The sequence below is a fragment of the Daucus carota genome, chromosome 5 (assembly GCF_001625215.2).
Source record: "Daucus carota subsp. sativus chromosome 5, DH1 v3.0, whole genome shotgun sequence".
Classification (NCBI taxonomy): Eukaryota; Viridiplantae; Streptophyta; class Magnoliopsida; order Apiales; family Apiaceae; genus Daucus; species Daucus carota.
In genome coordinates, this window is record NC_030385.2 from 3487523 (window position 1) to 3502754 (window position 15232).

The 15232-nt window shown below is 33.6% G+C and overlaps 2 protein-coding genes across 4 annotated transcripts; one reads left to right on the plus strand and one right to left on the minus strand.

Moving 5' to 3' along the window:
• Positions 1-367: 367 nt before the first annotated feature.
• On the minus strand, positions 368-1846 carry LOC108221189 (transcription factor MYB15). The gene is made up of 3 exons (XM_017395086.2): positions 1692-1846; positions 1472-1601; positions 368-1354 (listed from the first exon to the last, which is right to left on the minus strand). The coding sequence occupies exons 1-3, from the start codon at positions 1822-1824 to the stop codon at positions 541-543; spliced, it is 1077 nt and encodes a 358-aa protein (XP_017250575.1). The 5' UTR covers positions 1825-1846; the 3' UTR covers positions 368-540.
• A 233-nt stretch (positions 1847-2079) lies between these two features.
• On the plus strand, positions 2080-7187 carry LOC135152571 (uncharacterized). Of its 3 annotated transcripts, none has more exons than XM_064092912.1 (10): positions 2082-2618; positions 2720-2753; positions 2831-2906; positions 4577-4698; positions 4787-5147; positions 5453-5697; positions 5898-6101; positions 6182-6274; positions 6356-6472; positions 6572-7187. In XM_064092912.1, the coding sequence occupies exons 5-10, from the start codon at positions 4820-4822 to the stop codon at positions 6950-6952; spliced, it is 1368 nt and encodes a 455-aa protein (XP_063948982.1). In that variant the 5' UTR covers positions 2082-2618; positions 2720-2753; positions 2831-2906; positions 4577-4698; positions 4787-4819; the 3' UTR covers positions 6953-7187. The 3 variants fall into 3 exon arrangements, with proteins under 3 accessions (XP_063948983.1, XP_063948982.1, XP_063948981.1); XM_064092911.1 differs by having other exon boundaries at positions 2082-2557; XM_064092913.1 differs by having other exon boundaries at positions 2080-2753; positions 5456-5697.
• The last annotated feature ends 8045 nt before the right edge of the window (positions 7188-15232 follow it).

Here is a 15232-nt window from a genome sequence, read left to right on the forward strand (position 1 = left end):
TTTGATCTTTTGTGCACTTGATGTTTCAAATTAAAGTTCTAATTAGTTGATGTTTATCTGTCGAAAGCACTCACTACGTCCATTTAAATTTCTAGTTAGCATTGATGTGCATTTATAATTGTCAATATTGTTAGTGATTACTGATTAGGACTCATCAGGAGACAAGATGTATTTTCTTTATCTTTAACTACACTGTTTAACCAATTGCAGGTGTTCCGCAATCTGAAAGTTTTGCAATTTATGGAATAGGCTCAACCACTCTGGCAATAGATCAGATCAGACGACAATCCCCTAACGTGCAATTTCTAAGGTTGCTAACTCGACAGCAGGTCCTCTGTGATCACTCGTCGACCCCATCCATGCAAGTACAACGGTAAATTCTTATTCAGCACTCGTAAAATACAATATTTACAATAACAGACACATAATAGTGTGGGAACAACTCAACTAAGCTCACCTCAAAACCTTTTAACTGAAATCCTGTGCTATAAACATATGTATGGATTATTTATGATTTGAGAATACCATTCAATCTAAAATTTATACTTGTTGAAAAATATCTGCATTCTCTCCGATGAGATCTTGTGACGGGGACATTAAGGGATAACTAATGTAATCATCAGCACACTGAGCTTGAAACTGTCCTTGCCAGTGACCTGCATTTGGCGATTCTTCAGATTTTATTTCACCAAACTGGAACATTGATTCAAAGCTGTTATCCGCATCCCATGAGAAAGTTCTATCATTCTCAACCATTTTGTCCAACTCCAGTGCGGCATTTGCAGTACTATTTACAATTGAGCTATTACCTGAACTTTCCTTCACTTCATTGAAAATTAGCGAACTCATTGTAGAAGCTGTATTCGCAGAAAATTCTGTTTCTGCTAGACCTTGAATATCATAATTTGTTAAATTTGGCATGGAGGAAAAGCCAAATTTTGGTTTGACATCAAACTGGTTGTGGTCATAGATTGTCTCAGTTTTCTGAAATTGCCCCATGAGACCTGAACTGTATCCGCTTAGATTAACTCTTTCTTGGAATTCAAGCAAGAACAAAGGATCAAAGTTTGGTTTTCTGTCCATAGGGTCCTTCGAAGCTTCAGCATATTTTACATTACCATTATCAGTTGAAATTGGTGCAAACACATTAGGATGCCCTTGTGGTGGTTGTAGTATGGAAGCTCCGTCTGTATGATTCTTCTCATTCGTGGCTACAACCTCAGCCTCGCTTAATGGCTTGTGTGTGTTAGGATCGATACCTTGCTTTAATAGCTTCTTCTTCAAACACGAGTTCCAGAAATTCTTGATCTCATTGTCTGTTCTTCCGGGTAATTGTGCTGCAATTTGAGCCCACCTGCCATTTCCGTTTTAGTATACATAATCACATACTACTAATAAACACACAATTCTATTAATTCCCCAAAGATTTTAACTTTGATTTATATTCATCAGCATTTTGTCAATAGTTTACCTGTTTCCAAGAACCTGATGGAGACCAAGTATAAGATCCTCCTCTTGCTGCGAAAACATTCCTCTCTTGAGGTCGGGCCTCAGGTAATTTATCCATCTCAGTCTACAACTCTTTCCGCACCTCTGCAATCCTGCAACAACAATGCATTAGCACTATACCACAAAAACAAACCAAACATATCCAGTATATCCCACTCAGAAGCACGTAGAATGTAACTTACCAGCTAATTTAGGAACCGAACTCCAGCAACCGACACCATATCTAGCAATGTGATTAAACAACTTCTCATCCTCCTCCGGTGACCACAACCCTTTCCTCAACTTCTGCTTCACACAACAAGCCTGTCTCCCCATTCGCGAAGCCTCAAGAAAACTCTAGCGGCACTACGCCATAAAAGGCCTATCGCAACGCGACCTTTGTAAATGTTGCTAAAAAATGTTACCTTAGTTACACTACTTTCACCCTTCCGCAACATAATATTTTTCATGTTAGCTTAGCCAAAAAGGGGATGTTGCCTTTGTTAGAAAGTGTTTAAGGGTGCAACATGGAGACAAATATGTTAGCTTAAGCTATTAAAAGGTGAAAATAATATTTTAACTTAAAATTAAAGAAAAAAGTAATTACTTGTATTAAAAATAAAAATAGAAGTTATGTAATAATATAAACTAAAAATATAAAAAATTATATAAAATATTAAATAATTTAATAGGTGAATGATTTTATTTTAAATAATAAATATATGTTTATTTATTTAAAAAGTAAAATAAAATGTAAACAAAAAAATAAAATATAAACTAAATATATGTATATATGTTTATTTGAACAAGCGGGCGTGGTTCCCGGTGAAATCAGACAAGCAGCGGGACTTTGTTTCACTAACACCCCGCCCCATTTTTTCACTTCCTTTTCCACTCACACTCAGTCATCTCTCTCATTTTCCACACAGTCCTCTCTCGCTCTTCACCCCCACATCTCGTCTCTCTCTCTCTCTCTTCACCCCCACAGTCGCCTCTCTCTCTTTTCACCGTGTCTCTCTCGTCGCTCTGGTCTCTCTGGTCTCTCATCAGCACATCTCTCTCATCTCAGGTTTGGATTTCAAGTTAGGGCATGGTTTGAGGGCTCGATGCTTTGATACTCCTAACTAGGGGTTTCTCTCTTTAAATCAGGGCTTCATTTCTTTATTTTCTTCCATTTACAGGTCTTTCTTCTTTTAAACTACATCTAATCGTACTTTATCTTTGATTTCAGGTATTTTCAGCGGAGGCTTTGCATTTGGAATTAGGTATGGTGGCTTTGATTTAATTTTTTTCATCTGTATATAGTGGGGGCTGTTAATCTAACTCTATTTTCTATTTTCAGGGCTTCTTCGGTTGATTTTAAGGATTTCATTTAAAGGATTTAAAATTAGGGTTTCAGTTTAAAGATTTTGCTACAGGTATCTCCCTCTCTGCTTCAACATTTTTGAGTTTTTGGGTTTGTTTTTGTTGTTATTTGTTTTTATTAGGGAAGTTATCTGATTTTTGATTTTATTAGGGGTTTGGAATTGCATTTTATGAATTTTTGTTGTTTTCATTTTGTGGCATTTGTTATTTGTTGCATTTTGTAGTTAATATTTGTTACTAGTTAACATTTGATTGATATTTTGTGGTAAGTGTATGTGTCCAGGACTTGTTATTAAATATTTATGCTTGAAATAGGTTGTTCTGGTGACCAGTTATGACTCTGTTTTGTGGTTTCTATATGTATGCTCTGTTTATAACTTAAAAAAATTTGACAATTAAGAGTAGCTGGTGTTGATTCTCTGTTGAACATTTGTATATTTTTGTGCTCTGCTGCCATACATGTAAGATTCCATTGTAGATATTGTGAGCTAGTTGGTTAGATGCCATAACATATTATCTTGGCTCATAAACTCTATGTATACTCTATATATAACTTAAGGGAATTGCGATAAATTTCTATGTATGACTTACCTGATTAAAAGAATATTGTTGTTAATGATTTGTATGATTAATAATATGCATGTGTTTGGTCTTATATTTGAAAGTGAAACTATAAATTATGACATATATGTATATTCTGTTTATCTTAACCCCTGGGATGAGGTAGTACACGGCAGATATGTTAACCCCTGTATAGGTTACCATAATAAACATATAGGTTTTGAATGTTTTATTTTAAGTATAATCCATATATGATCTTCAATATATAAAGTAAAAGAATGGTCTTGTCTAGGAAAGGCATTGAAATCGTTTGTTTATGTGACCTAAATAATAAATAAACTGAATTGTCTTAATTGTAGCCATGGACGATGTGGATAATACTTGGATAAACCTTCCAAAGTATAGTGTCGAGTACATCAGAGGAATAAAAGCCTTTATTCGGAATGCATTCCCTAACGTAGCCGTAGGTGATGAAATGACATGCCCCTGTAGAATATGTAAAAACATAAAGTGGCATAGTCAGGACCTTATATACGATCATCTCATCTGCAATGGCCATTCGCCTTTGTGCTCTGAATGGATTGTGGGAATTGCACAGATTCCTCTCCAGCCAGTTAACGACGAGGATCTTGATTCAGGGGATAAAGAGAATAATTTAAATTTCGAAGATAACCTAGATGAGATGTTTCATCAGCCTAATGGACCAAATGTCGATGCTAAAAAATTTTATGCCCATCTTGAAGAGGGAAAGCAACCCTTATATCCAGGCTCCAAAAAATATTCAAGATTAAGTTTTATTATCCGACTTTATTCCTTAAAGTGTGTTCACGGAATCACGGAGTCTGGATTTGGGGCTATATTAGAGCTTATCAAAGAAGCTTTTCCAGAGGCAAACATACCACTGTCCTTCAACGCTGCTAAGAACATAATTAGGGATTTAGGGCTCGATTATCAAAAGATACACGCTTGTCCAAACCATTGCATGTTGTATTGGGGAGAGAATGAAAATGAAAACTCTTGCAGAACTTGTGGTATTTCAAGGTGGGTTGTAGTGGAAACCTACCTCCTCCCCCACCCTTGACAGAGTATGAAGTTCAGAGAGCTATAAGGATCCAAAAGAATAATGAAGTTTATTATGCTCTGAATTTACCTGTGCTATCAGCTGGACTTAAAAAAGCTGAATCGAAGGACAAACAAAAAGAAAAGACGCGGGATGGGAGTGAAGATTATGATCCAGCACAGGATGATGGTAGCGATGCTGCTGGATCAGTGTCTCCACCAAAGGTCTGTATTTTTTAGAGTCGAATTTTATGGTTTCAAGCATTATAATTGTAAATTAATTATTTGGGATATATGCCCCTGTATTTTGCAGGGAAAGAAGAAAGAAAGTAAAAAAAAGCTTGTCATGGGACGTGGACCAACAACACGTTCTCGAGCCAATGTTGGAAGCAAGACAACTGAGGATGGAAGCGATAAGGAACCGACGCATCATTCGGTACAACCAACAACAGTTGCAAATCCATTAATTGAGATACCCCAAGCAGATGATGGAAATGGTTCAATGACTGCTTTTTTGGCTCTCCGGAAACGCCAACAAGAGGACGCTAAAAAGGAAAAAGAAGAAAAAGAAAAGCTCGAAAAAGAAAGAGTTGAAAAGAAAAAAGCTCTTGCAGATGCAAGTAAAAAGGTTGTTCAAGAATCTATGTCTGAAATAGAAGAGGGCGATGAAGAAGGTAAGCAATTCCTATTTTATTTTATTTCTCGATATAAGTTTTTCAAGTTTGAGTACATTTCTTTGTTGAATGATAGGAGATACAAGAAACACATTGCTTATTCATGATCTCAGTATGATAAATTATGGAATTTTTTTTAAAAATATTCTTTAATATCTCTAGTTAAACATGATAACTGTTATAATTCAACTCAGAGTAGTTAAAATTAAAGATCCCCATTTTGAATTTTTTCAACAGCTTATAACTCTTATTAGCTCTACTTAAACATGATAACTCTTATAATACATCTGCTGAAATTTGATTAGAAGTTGTAGTTCCATACCGCCCAAGAGGAAAGACAAGAATGGATAAAGTTCATACAAGAAGTTTTGAGCAGAGAATTGTGATTGGGATGAATGAGCTGGGCCAACCCATAACAGAAAATGACAAGGTACTCTCTGAGCTGAGTAGCTTTTTGGGAACACTGGCCAAGCGATGTGTGCCACTGACTTATGTAACTTGGCGCAAAGTTCCTAAAAATTTGAAGGAAACTATGTGGAATTATGTCAAGGTAATTATTGTTGAATATATCAATATTTTCTTGTTCTTTTTATTAGTAATGCATAATTCAAAGCAGTATGAGTTAGGAACATCAATTAGTTAATTTTCATTTTGATTGGCTTATAGAAATGTTAGGTGATGATAAATTTAATTAGAGAATGTGAATTATATGAGTAGTTCGATAAAGTAATTCTTATTAATATTTGCAAGGCCCGCTATATTATTCCCGATGAACTGGAAAGTTGGGCAATTGAGACAATTCATGCGTCCTGGAGGGGGTATAAGTGTCGAACTAAGGCAGCGCATTATACAGCTTTTGAAACTGATGAAATTAGGCTACAAAATAGGCCTGATGATATTCCACTTGAGAGGTTCAAATTGCTGTTGGAATATTGGAATGATGAAAGTATTCAGGTATACTTGTGATTTTAGGCACTAAATATTGTCTTGGGAACATAGTATAAGTTGCTCAACTTTCGTTTAATTTTTTGTAGGATAAAGCCAGGAAAAATTCAAATAGCCGCAAGTCATATACCGAGACTCACACTCTTGGTCCTAAAAGTATCGCACAGCTTCGACACAAAATGGTATATGGTCATCTAATTTAAATTAATGATTTCTGGCTTTCTTGTTCGATAATTTATGTCTCGTATAATCTATTTTTGTAGAAAAAGAATGCCCCAGATGAGTCTGAACCATGTGATGCAGAGGTTTTTGTGAAAACTCGGACTCGTGATGCAGGACGCAAGTACAAGACCAGTACTAAAACAATGGAAAAGAAAATTGTAAGTATTTAACTTAATCAGTTACACATAATATTTGCCCTTTCAGTTTTCTCTGTTTTGAATTTGCTCGTTTATGTTCATGTTATTGTACTTTTGTAGGATAAAATTAACAAAAAAATCAATTCCGGGGAGGCTGCTGATGAAATGCTTTTGGATAAAGAGCATGGCCCGACTTGGCTCTTAGGGAGATGCAAGAAGCCGCAAAAACTATCAGCTGCTGCTCCAACGGATACATATGTCAAAGAATTGACAACAAAAATTAAGGAAGGCCTTGCTGCTGAAGTCGAGGAAAAAGTGAAGAAAATCCAAGAAGAGGTAGATGAGCAGGTAAACAGGAAGGTGCAACAAAATTTGGCATCGGTCCTTAAGAAACTTGGTGAAGCAAACCCCAACATCACAATTGATGTTACAGAGCTGTGTGCACATGTGGCTAGTGACAATGACGATGGCACACCAATGACTAAAGGCACCAGCTTCTAGTTTGCTAATAGTATGGTTGTTTAGACTTTGGTTCTTTGAAGTTATTTTGACTAGCTAATAGTATGGGGTTATATATCTAGACTTTTTGTTATTAAACTGTTAGTTTGCTGGTAGTTGGTCGATTCTGGATATTATGTTGGTTTAGCTGTGGATTTGATGTTGGAGTAAATTGGATTTGATGTTGGTTTTTGTATGTTTACAATGGTTTGTTGAAATGATGGACAAATTTTGGGAAGTATTGTATTTTAACAGTAGAATTGCAAAATTTTTTGGATAAAATGTTGCAGTAGCCTATTTAAATGTTGCAAAACTTGTATTTCAAAACTGTTGCAGTATAGGAAAAATATGTTGCCAATTTAGCTGCTGCCACCTGGCAACTTGATGGCCCCCACGTGGGCCCCACAGTGGGCCCCACGTGGGCCCCACAGTGGCCCCCACGTGGGCCCCACGTGGGCCCCACGTGGGCCCCACTTTTTTAAAAAAATAAAATTACTCTAAGGTAACATAATTTTTTGTTGGAGTAGGAGAATAAAATGTTAGATTAAACACTCTTTGCTAACATATCTCGGTTGTTGCTGTAGGCAAACGATATGTTGCCTTAGACCCCCTAAGGCAACGGCAAAAATCCTATCATAAAATAAATGTTGCCTTAGCCCTTTTATGGGCCTTTAGCAACATATTGACCCCATTCTGCAACAATTTTTTTATGTTAGATAAGGCCTTTTATGGTGTAGTGCGGTCTGCAAAAGTTGTTATAACAGAGCATGTTACGATAGCTCTAGTTCTGAAAATGCGAAAAGTAACATTTATATAGAAAATGGTTTGTGTTGGTTCACTAGAGGACCACAGAGGAACTTTAATACTTACAATTCAAGTTAAGAGATGCAAGAAAATCGAAGAAAGAGAAGGGTATGGAAGCTAAAGCACTCAAGTGGAATTTACGCAAATCTGGTGCTGCTTTTGCACTGGAATGAATTGAAATTTAAGATATCTGTATCTCCTTAAGGAGATACTGTAAGTGTCATTATCTGTAGTGTTATAAAGAAGAACAGCCGTTTAAACCTGTCTTGTTGAAAACTACAGCAACAAATACTGATACAAAGTTTAAATTCTACGAATACTGTACAGCCAAAGACTTGCTAGGTTCTGAGGTTGAAAAGAGGGTGCTAAACGAATTCAGTTTGAGTTTTGACTTTGGTTCTCGTCATTTTAAATGTCGAGTTCGTTTATATTTTGTACTCCCTCCGTCCCCCTCATTTGTTTACATTGGGGACGGGAGCTCGGTACGCATTCTAATGTTCTCGTAAAATGTAGTTTGGTAAATTATTTTGAGTTTTTTTTTCTTCTGAATAAAAATTTGATGATTATATTTTTATACAAAAAAATTTTTTTTAAAAAAATTTATAAAACTATGTTTTATATGCGCATTAAAGTGCGTGTCGGGCAATGTAAAAAAACCGTAAAAAAATGAGAGGGACAGAGAGAATAATAGTGAGTTTGACACTTGAAAAATTGAAAAGGTTTTTTTTTGTTATACCGGGTGTCAGAGAGTTTTCTCAACACACACGACTCTACAAATTTCGGATATTGACTAGGATAGCTTACCACGATCATTGATACTCATCGTTTTAAAAATTGATGATTAATTATGATTAATCATCAATTAATTCATACTCTGTAATTTGTTGAACAAATTAAATTTTGATTATTCAGTTAATCGCTCAATTAATTTTTATTTTGTGTTTTCACCGATTAAAACCGATTTTCGTTCTTACAATACACAATACTGTAAACACCCGCTTGAAAGCACTTAACGTATTAATTCCACAGCTACGTTCGTAATAGATGAACCAAAACCGTAGATCTTGTTTTTATATAAAAGGGTTTGTCTAGTGTGTGCCCATAAGCACATGTTAAGCACTAAAATTTATAGAATTGGAGGGTTTTGATTGGTGTGGTTGGTGTAAATGCAGGGGGTGCATCATTATTAAAGAAGGTTAAGCCAATAGAAACCATCCAAATTCATCAATTTTTGTGCTTAATGTGTGCCCATGGGCACACCACAGAAAAACCGTATATAAAAATATTATGTAGGATGCAGTTAATAAGTCACCCTATTATCCAAAGGCTACATGACACGTGTTGTGCCGGTATGTTACTTATGTTTCATAAATTGTTAATCTATGCTTCTCAAGTTATTCGCTAACGACAGTGACCATAAGAAAGCTCTCCTCATTCGCTTTCGATCTTCTTATCCTGTGGGGTAGGGTGGGGGCCATGAAGATTTTGGGTCACATCCACACGTGAAAAAAGAATTTACCCATGCATATGCTATGCTGCGTGAAAATTTGCTGTGTTGATGAAATTTATGATATTTATGCCAAACGCCCACTTTATTTTCTCAAGTGATAGTAATATTCTGATATTTGTTTGTAAAAAATTATTATTATCATAGCTTAGTAACTTATATATTTAATCAAATTAAATGTATATTTATGTGTAGGTAACTATCCCAAAATAAATTAATTAAACAAAAACTAAATAAAAGATTTGAAAATGGTCCTGATGGGTCTACTTAGATTATAACCAGGGTGACAATTTCGGGTAACGGGTCGTGTTCGTATTAGCAATCGGATCGATCTCGGGTCAAGCTAAAATCACTTGAAATTGAATAAAACTGAAAATTGAAGTTATTAGAAATGAAATTATAATTTCAGATCATTTCGGGTCTCTTTCGGGTCAATCGGATGATTTTCGGGTCACTTTCGAGTTTCGGGTTGGGTCGGGTTCGTGTCGGGTTTCGGGTCGTGTCCCAATTTACACAAGCGTGATGGGTTTGTATTTTCTTTTGTCTAATAAAAATAATTTGACAAAAGAAAAAGTCTTTATTAAGCTCCGGGCACTAAGATCATTTAAGAAAGAAAATACAAAAACACATACAAAAGTTCAGTAATCATATTTTTTCATATGAAATATCTTGATACCCACATGCTTGTGTAACTTCAAAATCACCATCTCAAATTTTAGTTTAAGAATAATTTAAGACTAGTCATTAGTCATTAGGTTATAAACTAGTGATTGTTCTACCATAATAGCTCATATTAATACCCATGACTCATAATATTCTTCTCCTACCGATAAGTCATTTCACAATTAGAAAATTTTCGAAATGGTTTGAAAATTTTCGATTCGGAGTTTCGTCGAAAATGTTTAAACTGCGGGTCCGCTGTTTGATGTATACATTACGATAGCTTTAATTCCAATAAATAACATTTTGACTTATAACATTTTCCATTTCTTCATGTTTTGAATAATTATAACATGATTTCCGTTTTAGAACATTGCTCGAATGCAATGTCGGCACATGTTGATGTTTCTTGCTTAAGATCTCTTCTTCCTTACCAAAGCAAGTCCAACAATGTCCTAACAATTGTCTTATAAATATGATAAAAAATTGTGTTCTAATGATTTAGGACATCATTTTTATATACCAACTCCAACAATATATTTTATTATTATGCCTTATTATTAAAATAGTAATATATTTGAACTATGGTTGGAGGGAAATAATAAGGAGAGAGGAGAGAGATGTGTTGAAACGAGATAAAGTTAACTTTTTTATTGGTAGAAATGATTGCATATTTGTGCCTCAAAAATGCATTTGAGAGATATCCTAGTGTTTTAAGACACCTTTAAGACATTGTTAGAGCACTCATTTGCTTCGAATACCTTAAATTTTGATTTAGAATTTAGGACATCAATTTGAGGCACTCTTGAACTTGCTCTTACAGTTCATTGAAACGTGCTTAATACTCTAAATCGAATATTTAATAAGAGCATTTGAGTTATTTAAATCGTGAATAAGGGAGTTTGGACCGGTTTAAATTCAATTGGAATTCATAAATAAACCAACCACGAGAAGCGGAAGTCATAGCATTGAAGGAAGCTCTCTCCTGGGTGAAGGATTTTGGGTACAGGAAATGTATTTTCGAGACAGATGCTAAAACACTTGCAGATACATGTAAAGATATTCATAGGCGTACTTATTTTCATTTGATTGTGTCGAGTTGTGTTGAGATGTTTAAGCACTACGAGGAAGTGCTAGTTGAGTTTGTTCATAGGTCTGCGAATGAAGTGGCTCATACTCTTGTCAGGGCTACTCATTCTACGTCAGGCATCCATGAGTGGGCTGATAATGTATTGGTGATTCATTCAGTTTAATATAAGCAAGTACGTTTATTTCAAAAAAAAAAGTATATGTTAGTTTCATTATAATCTTTCTGTCCCCTTCGATTTTAAACATTTTCTTTCAACACGTATTTCAATACTCGTATAAAGTATAGTTTTATAATTTATTTTAATATTTATTTTTTTGAAAAAAAATTTAAATATTAAACTTTTATACAGAAAAATTTATAAATTAATTAAATAATAAAACTATATTTTATATAGGTATTAAAGTGTATGTCGTTTCTCGTCCACTGATTCAAGAGATTGAGGGAGCAGAACATTATGAGACGAACCATGTGAATTACTATATAGGTCAGTTTGTAAATCGAATTGAATTGTAAGAATTATGTATTATCTAATTAGTATAGGAGTAATTATTAAATAGCCAACCGAAAATTATAAAAGTTCTTTTTTATTTTCGATAGCCTCACCGAAAATTTTAAAATTTTGTATTATGTCTAGGGATGGGCATTTACCCCGCCCTGCTTGATCCCGAGTTTGATCCCCGCTCTGTTCGGGTCGTGGATTTTTGGAATTTTTCAGGGGCAGGCAACAGGAAATGTTATATAAAAAATTCGAGGATCGGGGCGGGGTCGGGGATTTGTGTCTCCCCTCCCCGATCCTCGACCCCGATTGTATTTATATATGAATAATAATATATTTATACATATTATACTAAATAAATTATTAAATATAGATATCTTTTATAATCTTATTGAAATTAAAAAATAATTTTTATTTTTATTGTTTGAATGTGATTATATTGTAATATAATTTTAAAATTATCTTATATTTATATTATAAATCAATTTTTTTTCACATATTATAAATCAATTTTAATATGATTTGATGTTGAAAATATGAGATAATATCATTTTGTTAGCATATTAAGGATCCCCGCCCCGAACAGGGAACGGGGAACGGCGATTGGGGAGGAAAAAAAAATCCCCGTTCGGGGCGGGTCGGGAACGAGTATTGAATTCGGGGATCGGGAATGTGTCCCGATCCCGAAGTGTCCCGCGCACATCCCTGATTCTGTCGATTCGTAGAGTTAGTAGTAAGTATATATTTGTCAACGAAATTTTTGTTTAAAAATTTTGATGATTATAAATATTCGACAAAATTCGGATGGCGTTTGCCGTTGGGTGAAGTATGACATGTAAAATTCAAAGGGTGTAAGGTCCACGCTTGTTCCCAAAAAAGAAAGTGAATTGAAATTTAAGCTCAGTTTTATTTCTATATACGTTAACGTCCGGGAAACTAAAAGTATGTTCGACTAGTAATCCTCTGAATTGTTGGCTTGTTGCGAATTGTCTGTGATTTCTAGATTAGGACTTGAAGCTTGGAAGGTAGCGTACTGTCATATTTTATAAACAGACCACTTGACTTTACTATCTTAAGTAACATCCTGCAATTTTATTAGGAGAATCTGAAAAATATGAACTCTGTAAATACGAAGATGATATGTATGTCATGTTACTGTGTACCACAATTATATCAAGAGGTTTGAATTGGAGGTCAGCTGACTGATCTTAACGGGTATCTTTTCAATCATTAAAGTTGCAATAAATATCAATCAAATATCTCCAAATTTTAATTCAAAGAGTAAAAATATTGTTTATAAAGTTTTACACATTGTTCTTGAGTGCTACCACAGCCAAGTAAAAGGTTACGATTTCTAGTATTTGTGACAATATATTTAGATTTTATCAGTTTTGTTTATCATTTATCTTCAATTATATAAAAATAATAATTATATAATAAAAAATAAATAATAAATAAATTTTATAAAATCTAAATATAATATCATAAATACTAGAAGTCATAACCTTTTACTTGATTATGGTAGTATTCAAAAATAATGTGTCAAACTCTATAAATAATATTTTTACTCCTTGAACTGAAATTTGGAGGTAGTTGATTTATATTTATTATGACTTTAATGATTAAAATAATACCCCGCTAAGCTCAGTGAGTGAAGTGATATATGACCTCCACTTCAATGACCACTTTGATATCTAACCCGAATTTATCATGTCATGTTATTGTGTACCAAAATTTATCATTCTACTCTGTGTGTGTGGGGGGTGCTAGTCCGCTACAAAACTCTCTTAGAATAAAAACTAAAAATCAAAACAAAAAACTTATAAATAGTGTCCGATACAATATGATTATAATATGTTAGCCCATGACCTTCTTTACATGGGACTTACCTAAACATTCCTCATTAACGGTGGCAAAGTCCGGTGGAGGAAATGGTTGAAGAAATCAAAAACCATCACTTTCACCGATTGCAAGGTTGAAGGTGTGGGAGAAGAGAGGTTGGTGCAAACCTCATCCTAAAAGCATAACACCATAACATGGTACGGAAATTGATTGTTGGGAGAAGAAGAAAAATATAGTGAAGTCAAATTTCAAAAAAAGTGAACTGATTGACGGGAAAAATCAAATTAAAAATGGAGTGATTTTGTGGAATCATGTGTGAAAGCATACTGTTTGTGGTGAATATATACTACGGGGCCATTAGATTAGATTGATCTAATGGCTTAGATTAGTTTGAAGTTTGTATTTGATCACTACCCTATATATTTATATAATATATAATTACAGAATGCACATCAAATTAAATGATAATTAAAAATTAAATAAAAAAGGTTATATATATTTACATGAGTTTAAATATAATCATTTATTCTATTTAATAACATACATAAAAATACTTTATTAATTTTTTGAGGAAATAAAATGTCTAAGAGCATTTAATAGGATTGATTACAGTGATCGACTAAAATGGACTCGTAAAACATTATGTAAAAGAGATATTCTCTTTGTCCCTCTTATTTTCTTTACATTTTTTTTCATTATTCGACATGTATTTTAAGGAGCATATAAAACATAATTTCATAATATTTTTTTGAAAATTTTCTTTTTTGTGTAAAAATTTATTCAGAAGAATAAAAACTCAAAATAATTTTTCAAATTATATTTTATGATAGCATTAAAATGCGTGTCGAGCCCCCGTCCGCCAGTATAAACAATTGAGAGGGACGGAAGAAGTAATTGCATATCGCATCCTATTAGTTTCGTTCAAAAACGATTTTATACCATAACTACGAATAAATAAAATCGCACCTCATTATTTTAGCCGGCTAAAGTTTGCACATCTTCCGTTAAATATGCATAAATTTGTGCTGTTAACGTTAAAAATCGAGAGATGACTCATCAGTAAGCAGAATAAGCGCCCAATACATACAAGAGTCCCAAAAACTTTAACCCCTTTGTATATATAATTTTCAACGATTTATACATACAAACACACACACATATATATATATATATATATATATATATATATATATTAACATTTTTTACATAAATATATTAAAAATTATATAAATATGTTGAAAATAAGTCTAGATTCTGTATGGACCTTTTCAACAGACAGGCACACTATTTTCAAATCCAAAATATGTTTATGAATATTTATTGTTTAAAACTATGGTAATGTGAAAAAGAAGTACTATATAAAAGAATTAGCTAAACAAGTTGGAGTGCAAATGTGTAATGCATGGCTCATAACAAAGAGGGGAACCAACTAGGGATGACAATCGGGTCGGATCGGGTCGGGTTTCATGAAATCCATATCCAATCCGTTATATTTCGGATCGGATCGGATCGGGTTCGGGTTTGGATATTAAAATGTAAAATCCAAATTCAATCCGTCGGGTTTTTTCGGGTTTCGGATTGGATTCGGGTTTCAACCGGATATCTTAAAAAAAAAATTAAAAATTATAAACCTGTCTGAACTATGATAATTAAGTATTTTTTTTTCAAAATTAAGATTATTGGATTGGATTTTATTGGTTTAAATTAGAATAATATAAACTTAAACCATATTAATTTTCATTATTACCAATATACAATATATTTTATACAATATATTATTAATGAAGTATTTGTCTTAAATAGAAATCCTTATTCCTTTAACCTAGTCTATTGATATTGAGAGTATTATATTACATTCATCCAAATAATTAAATATAAATATGT

Excerpts from the sequence above, each read along its gene's own strand:
- LOC135152571 (XM_064092912.1), top strand. The coding sequence starts at position 4,820 with ATGGGACGTGGACCAACAACACGTTCTCGAGCCAATGTTGGAAGCAAG. Across the intron at positions 5,698-5,897 it reads CTATGTGGAATTATGTCAAG|GCCCGCTATATTATTCCCGA; the intron begins GTAATTATTGTT and ends AATATTTGCAAG. Across the intron at positions 6,275-6,355 it reads CACAGCTTCGACACAAAATG|AAAAAGAATGCCCCAGATGA; the intron begins GTATATGGTCAT and ends CTATTTTTGTAG.
- LOC108221189 (XM_017395086.2), bottom strand. The coding sequence starts at position 1,824 with ATGGGGAGACAGGCTTGTTGTGTGAAGCAGAAGTTGAGGAAAGGGTTG. Across the intron at positions 1,602-1,691 it reads TTCGGTTCCTAAATTAGCTG|GATTGCAGAGGTGCGGAAAG; the intron begins GTAAGTTACATT and ends TTGTTGTTGCAG. Across the intron at positions 1,355-1,471 it reads CATCAGGTTCTTGGAAACAG|GTGGGCTCAAATTGCAGCAC; the intron begins GTAAACTATTGA and ends CGGAAATGGCAG.